Source organism: Glycine max, chromosome 16 (genome assembly GCF_000004515.6).
Source record: "Glycine max cultivar Williams 82 chromosome 16, Glycine_max_v4.0, whole genome shotgun sequence".
Taxonomy (NCBI): Eukaryota; Viridiplantae; Streptophyta; class Magnoliopsida; order Fabales; family Fabaceae; genus Glycine; species Glycine max.
The window spans coordinates 32,270,052-32,285,554 of NC_038252.2; the positions used below are offsets into that span (position 1 = coordinate 32,270,052).

General features: G+C 30.5%; 1 protein-coding gene across 4 annotated transcripts; it reads right to left on the bottom strand.

The window, feature by feature from the left end:
* Positions 1–53: 53 nt before the first annotated feature.
* On the bottom strand, positions 54–15,418 carry LOC100811025 (type IV inositol polyphosphate 5-phosphatase 3). 4 transcript variants are annotated; one of them, XM_006599404.4, is made up of 12 exons: positions 15,210–15,418; positions 7,515–7,552; positions 7,223–7,379; positions 6,886–6,954; positions 6,214–6,286; positions 5,962–6,066; positions 4,967–5,798; positions 4,060–4,244; positions 2,791–2,899; positions 2,296–2,435; positions 889–1,116; positions 54–300 (listed from the first exon to the last, which is right to left on the bottom strand). In XM_006599404.4, the coding sequence occupies exons 2-11, from the start codon at positions 7,548–7,550 to the stop codon at positions 897–899; spliced, it is 1,926 nt and encodes a 641-aa protein (XP_006599467.1). In that variant the 5' UTR covers positions 7,551–7,552; positions 15,210–15,418; the 3' UTR covers positions 54–300; positions 889–896. The 4 variants fall into 4 exon arrangements, with proteins under 4 accessions (XP_006599467.1, XP_006599469.1, XP_006599466.1 ...); XM_006599406.4 differs by having other exon boundaries at positions 7,223–7,334; positions 15,210–15,417; XM_006599403.4 differs by lacking the exon at positions 15,210–15,418 and having other exon boundaries at positions 7,515–8,291.
* Between the last annotated feature and the right edge of the window lie 85 nt (positions 15,419–15,503).

Below are 15,503 nucleotides of genomic sequence, written 5' to 3' on the forward strand. Positions count from 1 at the left end.
CCTATATATGAAACAAAGCCATTGATGCAAAAAATATGAAAAGAAGAAAAGGCAAAGGGAAAATATCTTACATACAATGCACACCTCAATCACATAATGTACATATACAGGATATAGCCAATCAAACAAACTCTAAATCTTATTGCTAAAAGGAAAAATCATATTACAAAAAATTCAAGAAAAAAAAATGAATGAATCTAATTCTAGTAGTGGCAATGTGAGTGTTAGAAGTTGCAGCAGCTATCATTGATGCTCCTGAAATTCTGCAAGTTAATCTCCTTTACAACTCATGATGTATCCCTGCACCAGAAAGTAGAATTAGATAATATATTTATTACATCAGGAGCATGATTTCAGAGATGTACAAATATTCAAATTGATAATATTGAGACCTAGACAAGTAATAGTTGCTGCAATCCGGGAGATATAAGGTGAGTTGGATAGTTAAGGGAGAAGGGAAGAGGGAAAAGATCGCCGGTTCAAACCCCTCTGAACCCCTCCGCTAACAAAACTAACATTTTGCTAATTATAAAAAAAAAGTTGATGCAATCCAATGGTAGCCCCTGAGTTATAAATACAAGTTTAATTACACATTTGGTCCCTATACCAGCTTGGACTAATAGTTGCCAAAGTTCCCAAACCCTTAAAAAGTGATGGAGAATATAGCTGGTGGCCAAGGCAAATCAAAGAGAGCAACAGGTATTGACTAATAATATTATTATGGCCAGGACATTCTATCTTTGATAGTTTCATTATAGTCAACCTGAAGTTGCTTTTTGCAAGGGTTATGATTCTCAACACGAGTAAGGGGGTTGAATAGGCTGCGAATAATTCATTAGAAAATTATGCATGCTGACAAGTTTATACACGATATAAGAAGCAATTCACCTGTCCAGTTAAGCAGCTAAATTCCAATTACTTAAATTTGTCATGACTTGTTCATTTTCAATCTCTGCATCAGTGAAAGTTAGGGCTCGCTGTAGCTTCCTAGGAGAAAATGTCTCAACTTCAACCATATATTTGGCAGTCACAGGTCTGTGATCAGACAGTTTGAGCTCTGCCCTTCTGTAACTCAATAATCTCATTCCCTTGCCATATGAAAGAATACGATCACACCTTCAAGGTGATTACAAACAAGCAGAAAATTCATCAAGGGTAAGACATGTATCAAATACCATACCACTAGTTCATAAACCATGAAATGGGGTGTAAGGAAATAATGAAGTCAAAACATTTTCATTAACCCAGTATCATGATTAGTATATTCAATTTGAAGCATTTAGAAATTTTCAGAGGTCTCGAGTAAGACCTGTGCAGATGTTTGTTTAAAACTTATGATTGGCACAATTATAGTTAAATAATAGTTCATGCATATGAAATTATTTTGACTTTTTTTTAATTTTTTATTATTTATTATTAAATTATTTCACATATTAATCTTGTACAATTTATCTAAAGTTTATGTAATTTTTAATTAAATATTTATATTTATCATTTTTTTTAAAAAGTCAATTTCAAATCATAGTATATTGACTGCAGGTGATACTTGTCTGAGTGATGAGAATTTATAAAATAGGATGGTGAATCATCTCGTGTCTGAGTTTAGGAGGAAGAACAAGGGTCATTAGTGGGAAGTTACAGCACTAGAGTCTAGAGCTCTATGGAGGTTGAAGGAAGCAAAGTTCACATGACCTTATAAAGAGCCACTAAAAGGAAAAAACTCACCCTTACAATTAGAACAAGTTTTCGTATGCCATGGGTTGGGAGGAGTCAAGAAAATTTTATTCTCTTCAAATTTTTAATAAAATATTAGGGTTAAATATTGATCAAATTTTGACAGAAGTTGATAAGTTTAAGATCTTGTCTCCTGTGACCAAAGCTTGAGTCATTCAACTTGTTTCCTACACCAGATACCTGATCTAAAACACCTCTTTTTGATTTTTAGGTGTGTCTTCAAAGCGCATATAGTGAATAAACATGGACACAAATAATGATTAATATTATATATTCCTAAGAAATTTGAAAACATGAGAAAACAATGGTTTTTAATAGATAATTACGAGACATGTTAGGAACACACTCTCTTACACATTCTTTGGAACATTCTCTTTAATTGGTTTAAATTTATCGGAAATAACAAAATTTTGTGAGTTTCATATCATATTTAAAGATTCGCTCTCACGAATTTGTAGTTTTTAATAAATTTTAAAAAGTGTTCCTAGCACTCCTCAATAAATAAACATAAAGGCACAGGATTAGCAAACATGGAAGCAGAATCTCAGAATAAAAGCATACCATGCTGGTGAGCGCTTTCCAACCTTGGGATCCTCTCCGTAGTACTTATCTGAATTGACCTCATACTTATAAGTTGGTGGAAAGTTTAAGACGCCTTCTGACCATCCTCCAAACACACCGTTCTTGAGTTCTAGCATGAGCTGTGATAATATGATGTCAATTTAATTTATTAAACAACCAGATAATTTGATAGGATCCAGAGCAAAGTAGTTAGAACAGTTGTAGAATTAGTTATAGTTGTTATCAGTACTAAATTAAAGAATTGTCTTATGGGTTAGCTTAAATAGAAGGGAAATAGAAGGCGAGGCATTGTCTAAAATTATAACTCAAGTAATGGCTTACCTAGCAATATTAGTGACTTGTTAATTTAGTATGAAATGAAAAGAGAATAACATTTGAATGGGAGCAGATGTTAGCACAATATTTTTACTATTACCCAACAGATCAAGGGATCAAAGTATCTTTTCACAGAAACTTTAAGAGTTGCTATAGTACCTGGTCTTTCTCAACCAATTTTGACCACTGTTTTTTTGAGATAAGAGCTTTTGTTTCCACATTTGATAAGTTGATACGATAATTCAGATCACCAAACCAAATTATTCGTCTGCATATAAATTAAATTGATTAAGCAATTATAAACCACAGAACTTTTAAAGACAAAATTACAGTGACTAAACAGGAACAGAAGCTAAAAATGCTCCATCCAAGTGAATAAAACAGGAGTTGTTTGATAAGCACCCAAACATTTGAAGTCTTGAAGAACCCACCCTTAAAAGTTATACAGCAGTTATGTGTTTAGTAACAATTTTACAGTTAAGAGTGTGTGTGTGTGTGTGTGTGTCTTATGTGAATGGCATGTCAGGGAGAGGAAGACTCTGTTTGGGCTTAGGCCTGTGTATTGTGTATTGGGAGAGGTTACCTACTCTGTGATAGACATTGTCCTGTGTTCTTTTGCAGTCTGGTATCTGCTTTTCCCTTTTGTCAGGTTTAATCCAAAAAATATATGATAAAACTTTGTAATCTGTGTTATTCTCTTGTGTCTAATGTTATATGAGTGACTCTGATGTTGGTGTTACAGCTAGTGTCATATAAGCTAACTTTTAGCGACCTTGCAACTCATTCATGGACATACAAAATATGGGTAGAAAAGAAGCCCATTGACACACCATTGTGGAATAATACAAAATAAATCCATAAGCCACTAAATATTTGCCTAAACCTAAACAGAAATGAAAAGGCAGCTCAATTGCAGAAAATACAGCATATTATGACACAAGATGGCAAAACAATATTATTTCTTGAAGAAAAGTAATGTGCTAACTGCTAATGCATAGTGAATATTATTTAGCAGGGTTTGTTCACGTTACGATTGTCAATAATAAATATAGGTTAGATACATGGGGAGTCTAACTGATGTTAGTGCACCAATAACTTTGGCATGAGAGACCACAACCAGATAATTCTTCAATAAGTTCCTTGTATTCTAATTTAAAAAATGTTAGCAACCACCTCATCCATGTCAATCTCCATCTCCCATTACAAACATATTTTTTGGCCTAACATAATTCAAAGACAGAGAAAGTGATAAACCCATAGAAATATTGCAAGAAATAATTAAGCTAAAAGATGAAGAAAGAAACCAAGGACTAGCTAATAATTCAGTGCAAAAGTAAAACATACAATGTGGAAAAAAGTACAACAGTTCTAATAACGAAGTAAAAAAAAAAAAATAGTTTGTCATAGTATACTAAAGATTGCACTCACTCATGATCAAGGATATTTTTGGGAAGTCCAACATAAGAAAGTGAATGAAAATGGGTTCTACGAAGTATCTCATAAACATCAGCATTTCTTTTAAGTTCGTCTCCTTCCTTTTCACCTGAAGTAAGGTGGGTACATATGAAACAAAAAAGCGTCTGATGTATGGACATGCTGACAGAGATTGATCCCTGGAAAATTGAAACGGTTTTAATAATCTACTGCAATATCGGTCAGATGGTCACTCTACATAATATTAAATATCATCAATAGTACAATCAATCTAATTCAAAAACCCACCATGAACTAAAAGTTCATTATAATCTTCATAAAAAAAATTAAAACTTTAAAAATAGGTGGATTAACTAGTAAGTAATTTATATTCATTTAGATAAATCAAAATAAATCCTTTAACTGAGAGGGCCATTTCCCCCTTTTCCAGAATTTTGATCAAAATATGATTATTTAAAAGATAAAGAGGAGATTGATTTTATGCATGATTCAAAAAAAAATATCTTGACCCAAAAGCATGAAGATGGGTAGTTGATTTGTTATGAATTATAATTATAAGAAAAATTATACCGAACAAGAGAACCAGTAAGATGATAACATGATCAGCAGGCAATGAGCAAATCAAATGTCAGCAAGCAAAAAAGATGGTGAGAGAAGGAAAAAGCCAAAATAACATGCAAAAAGCTTGAGCTTATCTAGAACTGTGGAACAGATCTAGAGTATTTGAGTCCTTGATAGATAGCAAACAATATATAAGAACCTAATATCATTAGGATAATGCAGGAAATAGTATGACAATAAAAGGGAAAATAAAGCTGAATTATCACAATAATAGTACAATATAATGACAAAAATATAATTTTAAGCAGTGGAAAAAAATAATCAGAAGAAAGAAAAAGACCTTGTTACCAATGTAGCCCATTACACCAACTCCAACAGTTGAAACCTTTAAATTCTGAATTTGTTTACGCAAGCTCCGACGAACCCAAATGGTGATGAAAATCCCAACCATTTGCTTGCTCACAATCCTTACATATGATGATCTTCTTTTTCTCTTTATCAAAGCTTCAAGGTCAATTTCAGGAAGACTTACAATCCCTGGCATTTCATCCATAATTGACTTGAAAGAGTTGTATGTTTTGAACGACTTAGATGATTTAAAGGATCTGAGTGATTTAAAAGAAGTTGGTCTATCCAAAACTCGCTGAGATAGCAGATGTAGTGGAGGCTCTGGCCAGCTCAAACCCACCCTTTCAGACCCACTAAGCATTCGAGTTAGTTTAGTGGCCTGTTGGGCAAATGATGTGTCCATGTTTTCTGAAAAACTTTTTTGCCTATCAAACATCTTTGGAAAAGAAAACTGCCTCTGTAAGTCAGTTTTAACTGGCAAAGTGGTGTTTGCAATATCAGCAGCATCGGAAGCTAATAAATTTGTATTCACAGTTTCACCCATGAATGTTCCATCACAAATATTGTTTTCTTCATCCAAAGGATGGACTTCCTCACCAATGTCACTATCACTTTCAAGTAATATTTCTTCTTCTATATCAGGGACGTCATCTGAGGGCTTAAATTTTGATGGAGATGGAGGGTCACTAAAGGATTTTATCTTTGGCATTTCAGGTCGAACTCTATTCAGTGTTTCTCGAATAATATTCTCCCATTTTGGAACAGGACGGGTATCTTCAGCACCAAATATGTTACCAGGGTTTAAGGGTACAATCTCTTGAAGACTGCAAGTGTAAATCATTGTTTTACAAAACAGTATCAGATGTATTACATACACTATTGGAAGTGGACAAAATAGAAACTTATGACAAATACCAAAAGTTCATTCATAAATATACCATGTCCAGCTCGAGAAGTATTTTCAGTAACAATTGGTGAAGAACTTACCCCAGGACATAGATGTCAGCTGGTTCGTTGATGCCAAGCCAATCATCAATATCAAGGTCATCAGGTGGAAGCTTTCCTCCAACATTCCACGTCCCAACACATACCCTAGGAGGCAAATATACACCAGAATCCTTATTAAGATATGAATGGCTTTGGCAATCATGCCAAATAAACTGTGTTTTTCACACTTTAAAACAATTGCAACTATTGTGCAGTCTTTCTTACTGAATAAACATGAGAATGGTATCTCACCTCAGCTCATTTTTGTTTATATACTGAGATCTATAAGTTGATGACTTTTGCCTCCTTAACTTTGGAAGAAATTCTGTGATTCAATATCAATTTAGGCTAATACACAGACAATAAATTAAAGCAACGTACTAAACCTTCACAGTCACTTCACAGAAGAGATGAAAAACTCAACAGACTACAAAAATTATAAGTTAGAACAGGATGTTCATGGGGCTATTGATTTCTGCAGCATGCTAAGATTTTTTTGTGACAAGTTGCTTTCAGAAAAAAAGAAAAAAAAAAGTCTCCACACCAGGGATAATGTTATAAAGGTTTAAAATTTACAGAACACAGCATTGAACAATTTGATTTTGCATTATTTTGCAACTGTGTATTTTTCTGCAGTACATACTTACAATTATACCTACTTTCAGTGACATAACTCTATGATCTATATTCAAATGCAAAAAATCAAATAATTTACATGTGGCTGTCTACTACTGGACGAATTATCCAAAGTGACAAAAAAGCATCAACAAATCCTAGCTTTAGAACTATAGAGATGTATCATTCTTAGTTCTTACACCACTCAAAAGCCTTACTATGCCAGTCTTGAATGTGTGTTAGTGAAAATGAAAAAAACTTTGCAATTCACAGATGGTATATAAGATCATCCCATACACAAAAAGTCACCTGATGATTCAGATGAAGCTTCATCTTCATTACATCTGTTGTCCGCAAACTGCGACTGTCTTCCTCGCTCTAAATATCACACCAAACACAAAGTGACACTTCAGCAGCAAAAAAGACAAAATATAATCAAATAAAGCCTAAAACACCCAGAAACAACCCCAATTCAAAGTCTTTTTAGATCACTTCACAGTTTACTCTCCCACCCTATTGACCCCAATGCTCAACTTTCGCAATTCTGATCAAATCAACAAAATAAAAGTAACTCACTTCCCCAAAATTCAGAAACAAAAGCACACAAATTCAAAATGACAACAAAATCACTCTTGCATAAACTCACCTTCATTGTCTGAACCACTTTCAGAATCATCATCAACAGGGTCAGCACTGTAATCAGACTCATAGCTCCCCATGTTAAACCACTTGCGCATGACCACCCTTGCCCAGAAGAGCTGTAAGCAGGACCAACCGAAACAACATATTTCAGCCCAACTTCTCTGCAATTTGCCTCAGTTTCCCAAAATCAACAAAACCCCCCCACAACAGCAACAACCACACACAAACATAAAAAGACAAACAAAGAAAGAAAAACCATCAGAGGGAGAGAGAGGGAAAAAAATAAAAAACAGTACCTGTTGGTGGTGTGGTGACCTATGATGACGCTTCATCACTGTTCAAAATGGGTACCAGGAATAACTAACAAGAGTGAGAAAAATGAAGATGGGGTGATAGAGAAGATTGTTAAGTTGTCAATACACAACAGTGAGGGAACAAAAGAATTTGCAGTTGTAGGTGAAAAAAAAAAAAAAGTTGCTCCTTTTTTTGTAGATTCTGGAGCTTTGACTGTGCAATTTAGTTGAGTTAGTAGTAATTAGAGAATTTTAAGGGGAGGGTTGAGGGAAAGTTTACATTTTTACACCTTCAATTAAATAAACAAACAAAGAACAGAACAATGGGGTTTGACACAGAATTTTTTGTAGCAAAAGCATGGTTATCAATGACATTTGACATGTTTATATATGACGGTCATTAGTGGTGGTCCATCGATAATCCGAGGTCACGATGGACGGTTAGATTGCTCAAAATTCATCATTCAACTATTACGCATTTTTTATAGCCAAGAGTCTGGGCGATAGGGTACGAAGTTTTTATCTTTTCTAATATGGACGTGTGAATTTTTCGCAGTCTATTTGGAATGATAATGCTTGCTTTCGTGCATGTCTTTTTTTTATTTCTGTACATCGTAATAATTTATTTTTGGACTAATTAGTGTAATGGTCCTTATAATTATAATTATAATAACTTTCTTTTGTAGTCTTATAGTTTAAAATATCTCATTTTAGTTTGGTATAGTTACAATTTTTAATTCTATTCAAATCCATAAAACTACTAAAAAAACTAAAACTATCCAACTCTTTTATGGTTTTTCACTCCCAAATTCGTAGTAATTTTAAAGAATCTGAATATGCAATGAAATTTTTTTAATTATAAAGACTAAAATAAAATGTTTTAAATTATAACGCTAAAAGAGAAATATATTAACTATAGACCAAAAGTAATTAAACTTTTATTTTTCTTCTTCTTTTGTAGCATGTGTAGCAATGGATGAACATGAATAAAGTCTATCTAGGAAAAGATGTTGAATATATGGTACAGAAATTGAGTCATAATATATATAAAGGAAATTTAATTAAAATACTGGTAATGAATAAAGTCTATCTAGGAAAAGATTATTCAGGGAATTGAGTCATACTAGTATATTGCAGTAATATAAATGCTATGTGGTTAGTATCATTGAATGTGGATACACAGAAGCAATCATAAATTTTAATTTTAACTAGACCACCATACAGTAAAAAAATAAATTCCTTCACATTTTATAAAATTCAAAGTAAACTTGGTCTCATAATTAAGTCATAATTACCGTCCAGCAATATTTTTTTTATCCAACTTGAAGAGTTAATTGACGCAGGAAATGCCTCTTGTTCACGGCGTCTAATGAAGACCTCGACATCTCAAGTTTCACTTTTATTTGTTTGTTTTACTTTTTTGTCTTTGTGATAACATAAATTGGTGGATGTGTATAGAAGAGGAGTACGTAACTAAACCATTTGGTGAATTTTAGTAGTCTTGCATTACACTCTTCTTATTTATTTAGTCTCTAATTTTTGTTGGCATTCACTTTTACCAGTTCTAAAGTTACTCTATGTCTTCGCACAGATACATCAAAACCCACCTAACATTAACAAAGAGGGGATTATTCCAATAAGAAAACAAAGCAATTAAAATACTAACAAGAATGAAAAAGAGTGATCATGATCATAACCATGTATGCAAGTAAGCACCTAAGCTCACTACTATTGGTTCCTATTCTAAAGGATATATATAATATAACAATCAACTTTTGAAATAACAACTATGGTATAAAATGGTATGTCTATGTCAAACCAATAAACATGGCTATAAGGTAAGATAAATCAGCTTAAACAAAAGGCCAATTAGTAACATATAGTTTATAGGTGTAAAGGACAAGAAGGAATCAACAATGCATTGTTTTTTTAGAATATTCTAATTGGTTAAACAAAAGTATGCGAAGGAGATGGGGCAAACTGAGGAAGCATTAGAGGATAAAATAATTCCATAGCTAAAAAAAAATAGATTTAGTTAATAACATGGCACGCCAACTCATGGACCACAGCTTGCAGAGAAGAATTGCAACGCGGAATTGAGCAAAGGTTGGGAAAAGTTTGGAGTTGAATCATAGTTGATAATCACATCATATTATCCAAAAGGGGGGTCACTCTACAATACTGTATTTTTTTTATTATTATTGTGGGGATACACGAATGAACACAATCAAACCTGCTGGACACTGCACATTACTTTTGTTTTCTCTTATTATCTTTCTCCTTTTGGAATGAGTGTGGATATATGATCATTTTCACCCAATGAGTGATTACAAAATTATTATATTTTGAAAAATGACAGCAACACACACTAGCTTGTTATTGTTAACACTTTTTTTTACGTGCATTTTTTTATTGTTGATTAAAATTTATCAAAAATTATAAAAATATGAAAGAGAGAGAGTGAATAAATAAGATAAAAAACTTACAAAATTATAATTTCAATCAATAATAAAAAAATATTAGCAACACGCTTTTTAACATAAGCGTTCTAACACATTTTATTATTAAAAATAAAAAAAAAATAGGAAAGAGAGAGGGTCAATATAGATGTGAAATGTGCAAAATTATAATTTTTAATAAATTTTAAATAATAAAAAAATACATCCAAAAGAATATATCAAAAAGTGTGTTGTTAGTCCTAAGGATTTCTCTTAAATTTTTTTCTAGTTATCACATAATACCATGTATGTAAAATTGTGTATCTTGGCTCAAGTGGTGACTAGTGAATTCTGCATATGAATATATGATTGCACCTAAATTCTTAAAAAAAATCAATAAAAACACCTATTATTTGGTGCATATATAATTTGCAACTTACTTTATTTGGAATATACATGAAACTAAACAACATATAATTACATTTTATTTGGTGCAGAGATTTGATTCTCGTCTTTCTCTTTGAGATAATAAATTTTGACACTTAATAAAAAAAAACCATACTTAATTCCTTTCTCTTGCACTTTAGAGCTAAAGCAACAACCTTTTTTTTAACATAGGAAAAAGGTGATTTTCTAACTAAAAATGTTTTTAAAAATTATGATAATTATATAATGAAGTTTGATGAAAAATTGTAAAAGAAAATTTTAATTGTGACCCTCATTAAAACAAATAATTTTTGTAAAATCTTTTAAAAGAACTATACCATGATTATATTTTATCAAAAAATATCTAACGCGATTCTATATATAGTATAATTTTAATTACATTCAAACTGAACCTACGGCAATCAATAATATTTATATTTAAATAGTTGGTTTGGGCATCATACCAAACAATTTTCTGGGACAAAATTTTTGCATATATAACTTAGTTCTGGGGCATCAATTTTTCAAAAAATTGAAGTTTGAACCTAAAATTTTGCTATGACTGAATGCTGCTACGCCAAGTGTCACACTCTGGTATCACATCGCTAATATTCGGAGATTAGTATAAGAGTCTTGACAATTGTAAACCTTGTACGAGCTATAAGAGCTGTGATATCTTTTGTGTCTTTAAGTTACAATGAGCTGGGATTTAATAGTTCTTCCTTCCTGATAATTTTATATGGGTTTATATCATAACTTTCTTTCTTTTCTACATATAAAATATAAAAAAGGTTCGTGTGCATGCAATCATGCATACATAAAGAAGTATAATTAAAATATATATTAAAGAATCATTGGTTTGAAAAAATTATATATATATATATATATATATATATATATATATATATATATATATATATTGTAACATTCTCTCTTTTTGGTTTGAAAAAATTATATATATATATATATATATATATATATATTGTAACATTCTCTCTTTTTTAACATTTTCTTCCTCCCCTTTATATTTATTAACGTTTCTTATACAAGCGTTGTATAGTTTATTTTGAATCAACTATTTATATGATTCATTTCTTTAAGCAAGTTGTAAATAGTTTTCTTATATTTTAGTTATCGTTTTTTGCTCAAATATATTATGATGATCATCATTTCAAATAAACAATGTAACTGATGAGTCCAATTTTTATATGAACTCGCACATAACATAATAATGATATTTTCAATTAAAATATTATATATATATATATATATATATATATATATATATATATATATATATATGCTCATAATAAGATAATGAGGAAAAGTTTGATGATATTTATATCTGTCTTTAGTGTCTTTTTCATTTGTTCTCCATATCTAAAATTTTTGACAAACATACAATTGCCGACAAAGCAGAATTGATTCAAACAATGCATGATTAACTGCAAAAGGTTGCATCCTAAATTAAACCATCATCATATATAGATGAATGCATATGATTATGTGAATGTTTGTTCTACACAATCATTGCCACAAAAGCCATGTTTAACAAAGCTGAACAAATCTAGTTTCATGTATGTTTGTCTCTCGTACCTCATTATAAACCATGAAATGAAGCTCTACATTATTTGGTATAGATAATTAGAAGATGTAAGAAAAAATAACGAAAATACTGTCGGCAGATATATATGTGAGGAGTGAAAGTAAACACACAAAAACAGAGCTACTGAGATTTATATATTTTGTTAATAATAGTATATTGAGTAAATTGAAAACACTATATATATACGGTATAATATGTATTATTTGAGTTTTGATTTAGAACATTTTTTTAATAAATAAAGTAATAGGCACTAATCATTCATGAAAAATAAAGACTAATACTTGAAAAAAAGTAAACTATTGAATTAAAATTTAAAAGGGTGATCATAGAAAGTGGTGCAGTTTATTTTCAATTAATATATAGCTTTGCTGTCTTAAATTAATAAAGAACAGGATAATTGAAGGAGTCCAGCTCCCCAGAGTTTTTTGTAAGAAAAAAACAGAAAGAAAAAACATTAAGAACATTATACGGAGGAAAACACATGATTTATATTTAATATAAACAACATTAATTGATTGATATTTATAAGAATTAATTTATTAGTGTGATTATTTTGTATAAATTTACAATTAAATGCTTTATCTATATTTCATTTTTTATTCATAATATTATGATTTATCAATCTACTGAATGAGCTATAATTAACACAAGATGACCATATATGATCATATAAACTCAACTTTAATTGTATGAATAATAGCACAGATCGTGCGCGCTTTATAATACTTTAAATGATTTAATTAAAAAAACATTCTGCAGTTTCATAGTTTCATATATAGCTTAACTTAAGGGAAATTAATTATATACATCACATGCAACATGGGGCCCCTTAATGGAGGGTTTTAGCTAGCCAACAACTCACAAGCATGCATGATATGATCACATACAGATGATTCACAGAATGGGGTTCTTATTGGAATGTAATGAATACGCAACAATGTTGAGTCATGAGTGTTTCCTTTATTTCTTTGTCGCAACAGCACATGCATGTGAAGTGGAAGAGGAAGTTTTACATGTTGCCTTCCTTTGTCACATCCATAGAATTTTCCAACTTTCCCCCACTTATTTGAATACACTCCTTTTTTCTTTCATGTTAATTAAGCAAGAATCTTCTTCTTTTTCGACTTTATTTTCCCCTTTATGATAAAATGGAGAGATTTTGGAAAAGAATCAATTGATTATATTTTCCCCAAAAGTTGTTTAAAAAAGTGTATACTAGAGAAAATGCATGTACATGTGGGGTGTGTGGGTGAGATTTTGTGCAAGGTGGGATGAGGGGGGTGCTAACATAGTAATATAATTAATTTTGTTTCATATAAAAGACATCCTTCTTAGGATATGCACCAAAAAGTTGATAAAGATCTAACATTTAGATTTACATACGAGGGGCAATTCAAGATATGGTCATGGTCCTCGTTTGGTGTGAAGGAAAAAAATGCGTTTATTATGGCTGTAGCTTATAAATATAAAATTCTAAGTAACTATACAACATACATTATGTAAAGACGAATATTTAATATTTAATAATGTACCAAACAAACAAAGACTATTAAAAGAAAAGTTGACTTCTCTGCCGCTCCACCGATGTCAGTACCTTAATATTTTTTTCCCGATTTATATAAGAAAAGGAACCTGATCGATAATTTAAAATTGGTATAAAATAAATAAAATCTTATCAAAAAATTATTTTTATTAAAAATAAAAATCGAATATTATTCCAACTATTCCATGTTAACTTTAGTACTTAATTTTAACACATTAATTATTTATGTTTAATTATTTGATTACTTAAACTAATTTGGTTATAGAATTAAATATAATTTATTTATTGAAAATTGTTACTTTTTATATTTTTTTATAAATTTCAATATATTTTTAATACAATTTTTAGTAAAAGAAATTGTTAGATTCCTTAACCAATATTCTCTCTGCCAAAAGAAAAACTAATATCATCCAATTGCTAAGATTTTATATTCTCTAATTAGTAGTCTTTTCACAATAGTGATAAAAAAATTTGAAATATGAAACCTCATATATGTAATAAATTTTCTGAAGGTTTTACTGGTAGTCAAGTTAAAAAAAATACTAATTTACTAAAAAAGTCAAAACGGATTAATTAGTTCATCCATTATTATGTCGAATTTTAATAATGTTAATCATAAAATTCATTTGCCTAATATATAAATCATAGCGCGAGTTATTACGAGCTACAATGAGTAAATTCATTAACCCGTTAGTTCCTCATTTATTTAGTTTATATTACCTTAAACATAAATTTAGAAGCACCTTTATTTTGAAGCAAATATTTTTTCTGAATTATTATAAATATTAACGTTTTCTTTTATGGATGGATATCTTAATAACTCTAAAGTTAAAAAAAAAAACATAAATATTTCAGATAAGCTAAGAAAACTATTCTTGTAATCTATATATCAAACTGCCCTTCCATGCTTAACACCTTATATACATTTTTTTTTCCGGTGAATATAACTCCTTAAATTAACATATTCTTTTGCCTAACCTATCCTTCCTTGTTTAACTGCTACGAAAAAAAGTGTGGAAATAATTTACCTTACAAAAAAGAGAAAAGAGAACAAACCGTGAAGAATTTTATCACCTGCGACTAATGCCGCTAACTATATTGTTGAGTTATAAAGGAAACTTTGTTCACTAGCTATACTTATTAGTTACGCGATATAATACCCAAACATGTCTGTTCAGAAATTATGTTAGGATCAATTATGATAATCATCATTTTCTTTTTTTCTTTAATTTTTCCTTTTAGGATATGTTTAGTTTAAGAAAAAAAAATAAAAAAAACAAGATATTTTTTTTAAATATTTAATAAAAAAGAAACTTAAAATAAATTAAAAAATTGAAACTTAATTAAAAATAATTAATTTTATTGCTGCACAATGCTTAATTAAGGATGCATGATCTATTCTACGCTATTATTCTACTCCTCTCAAAAAGTAAAAATTCAAAAAACTATGTCTAGTTACATTAAATTTTCTCCATTCTCACCAAAGTTAAGTTATATTGTCATTTTCAAAATGCATCCTATTATTGTATTACAAACCAATTGGCTACTTTGCCTATGGCTCATGAACAAACTAATTTTAACAAGCATTCAAACCACTATTTAACAAAAGAAAAGAAGAAGAAGAAGAAAAAAGTATCGATGGTCGATGATGATAAAGAAAAAGGAGGGAATATGAAGAAACATACCTCTCTAGCTTGAGATGATCGATATTAAAAGAAGAGAGTAGAAAGATGTATATATCTAATTTCTTCTACTGTGTTGCGATTTGCGAATCCTTCAAACTATATGATACACCGAGTGACAAGTTATGTGTGGAAGGTTTCTTCTTTGCTGATATGGTTCAAGCATGCATCTTGTGAAGAGCCTGAACCTTGAATTTATATATAGTTCCTCCATTTGTCTGTCGGATGGTATTATATATATATATATATAACAACACAGTGGGAGGAGGTGGCATCTTTCTCTAACTACACTTATCT

Excerpts from the sequence above, each read along its gene's own strand:
- LOC100811025 (XM_006599404.4), bottom strand. The coding sequence starts at position 7,550 with ATGAAGCGTCATCATAGGTCACCACACCACCAACAG. Across the intron at positions 6,287-6,885 it reads AGCTTCATCTGAATCATCAG|AATTTCTTCCAAAGTTAAGG; the intron begins GTGACTTTTTGT and ends ATTGAATCACAG. Across the intron at positions 2,900-4,059 it reads AAAAATATCCTTGATCATGA|ACGAATAATTTGGTTTGGTG; the intron begins GTGAGTGCAATC and ends ATTTATATGCAG.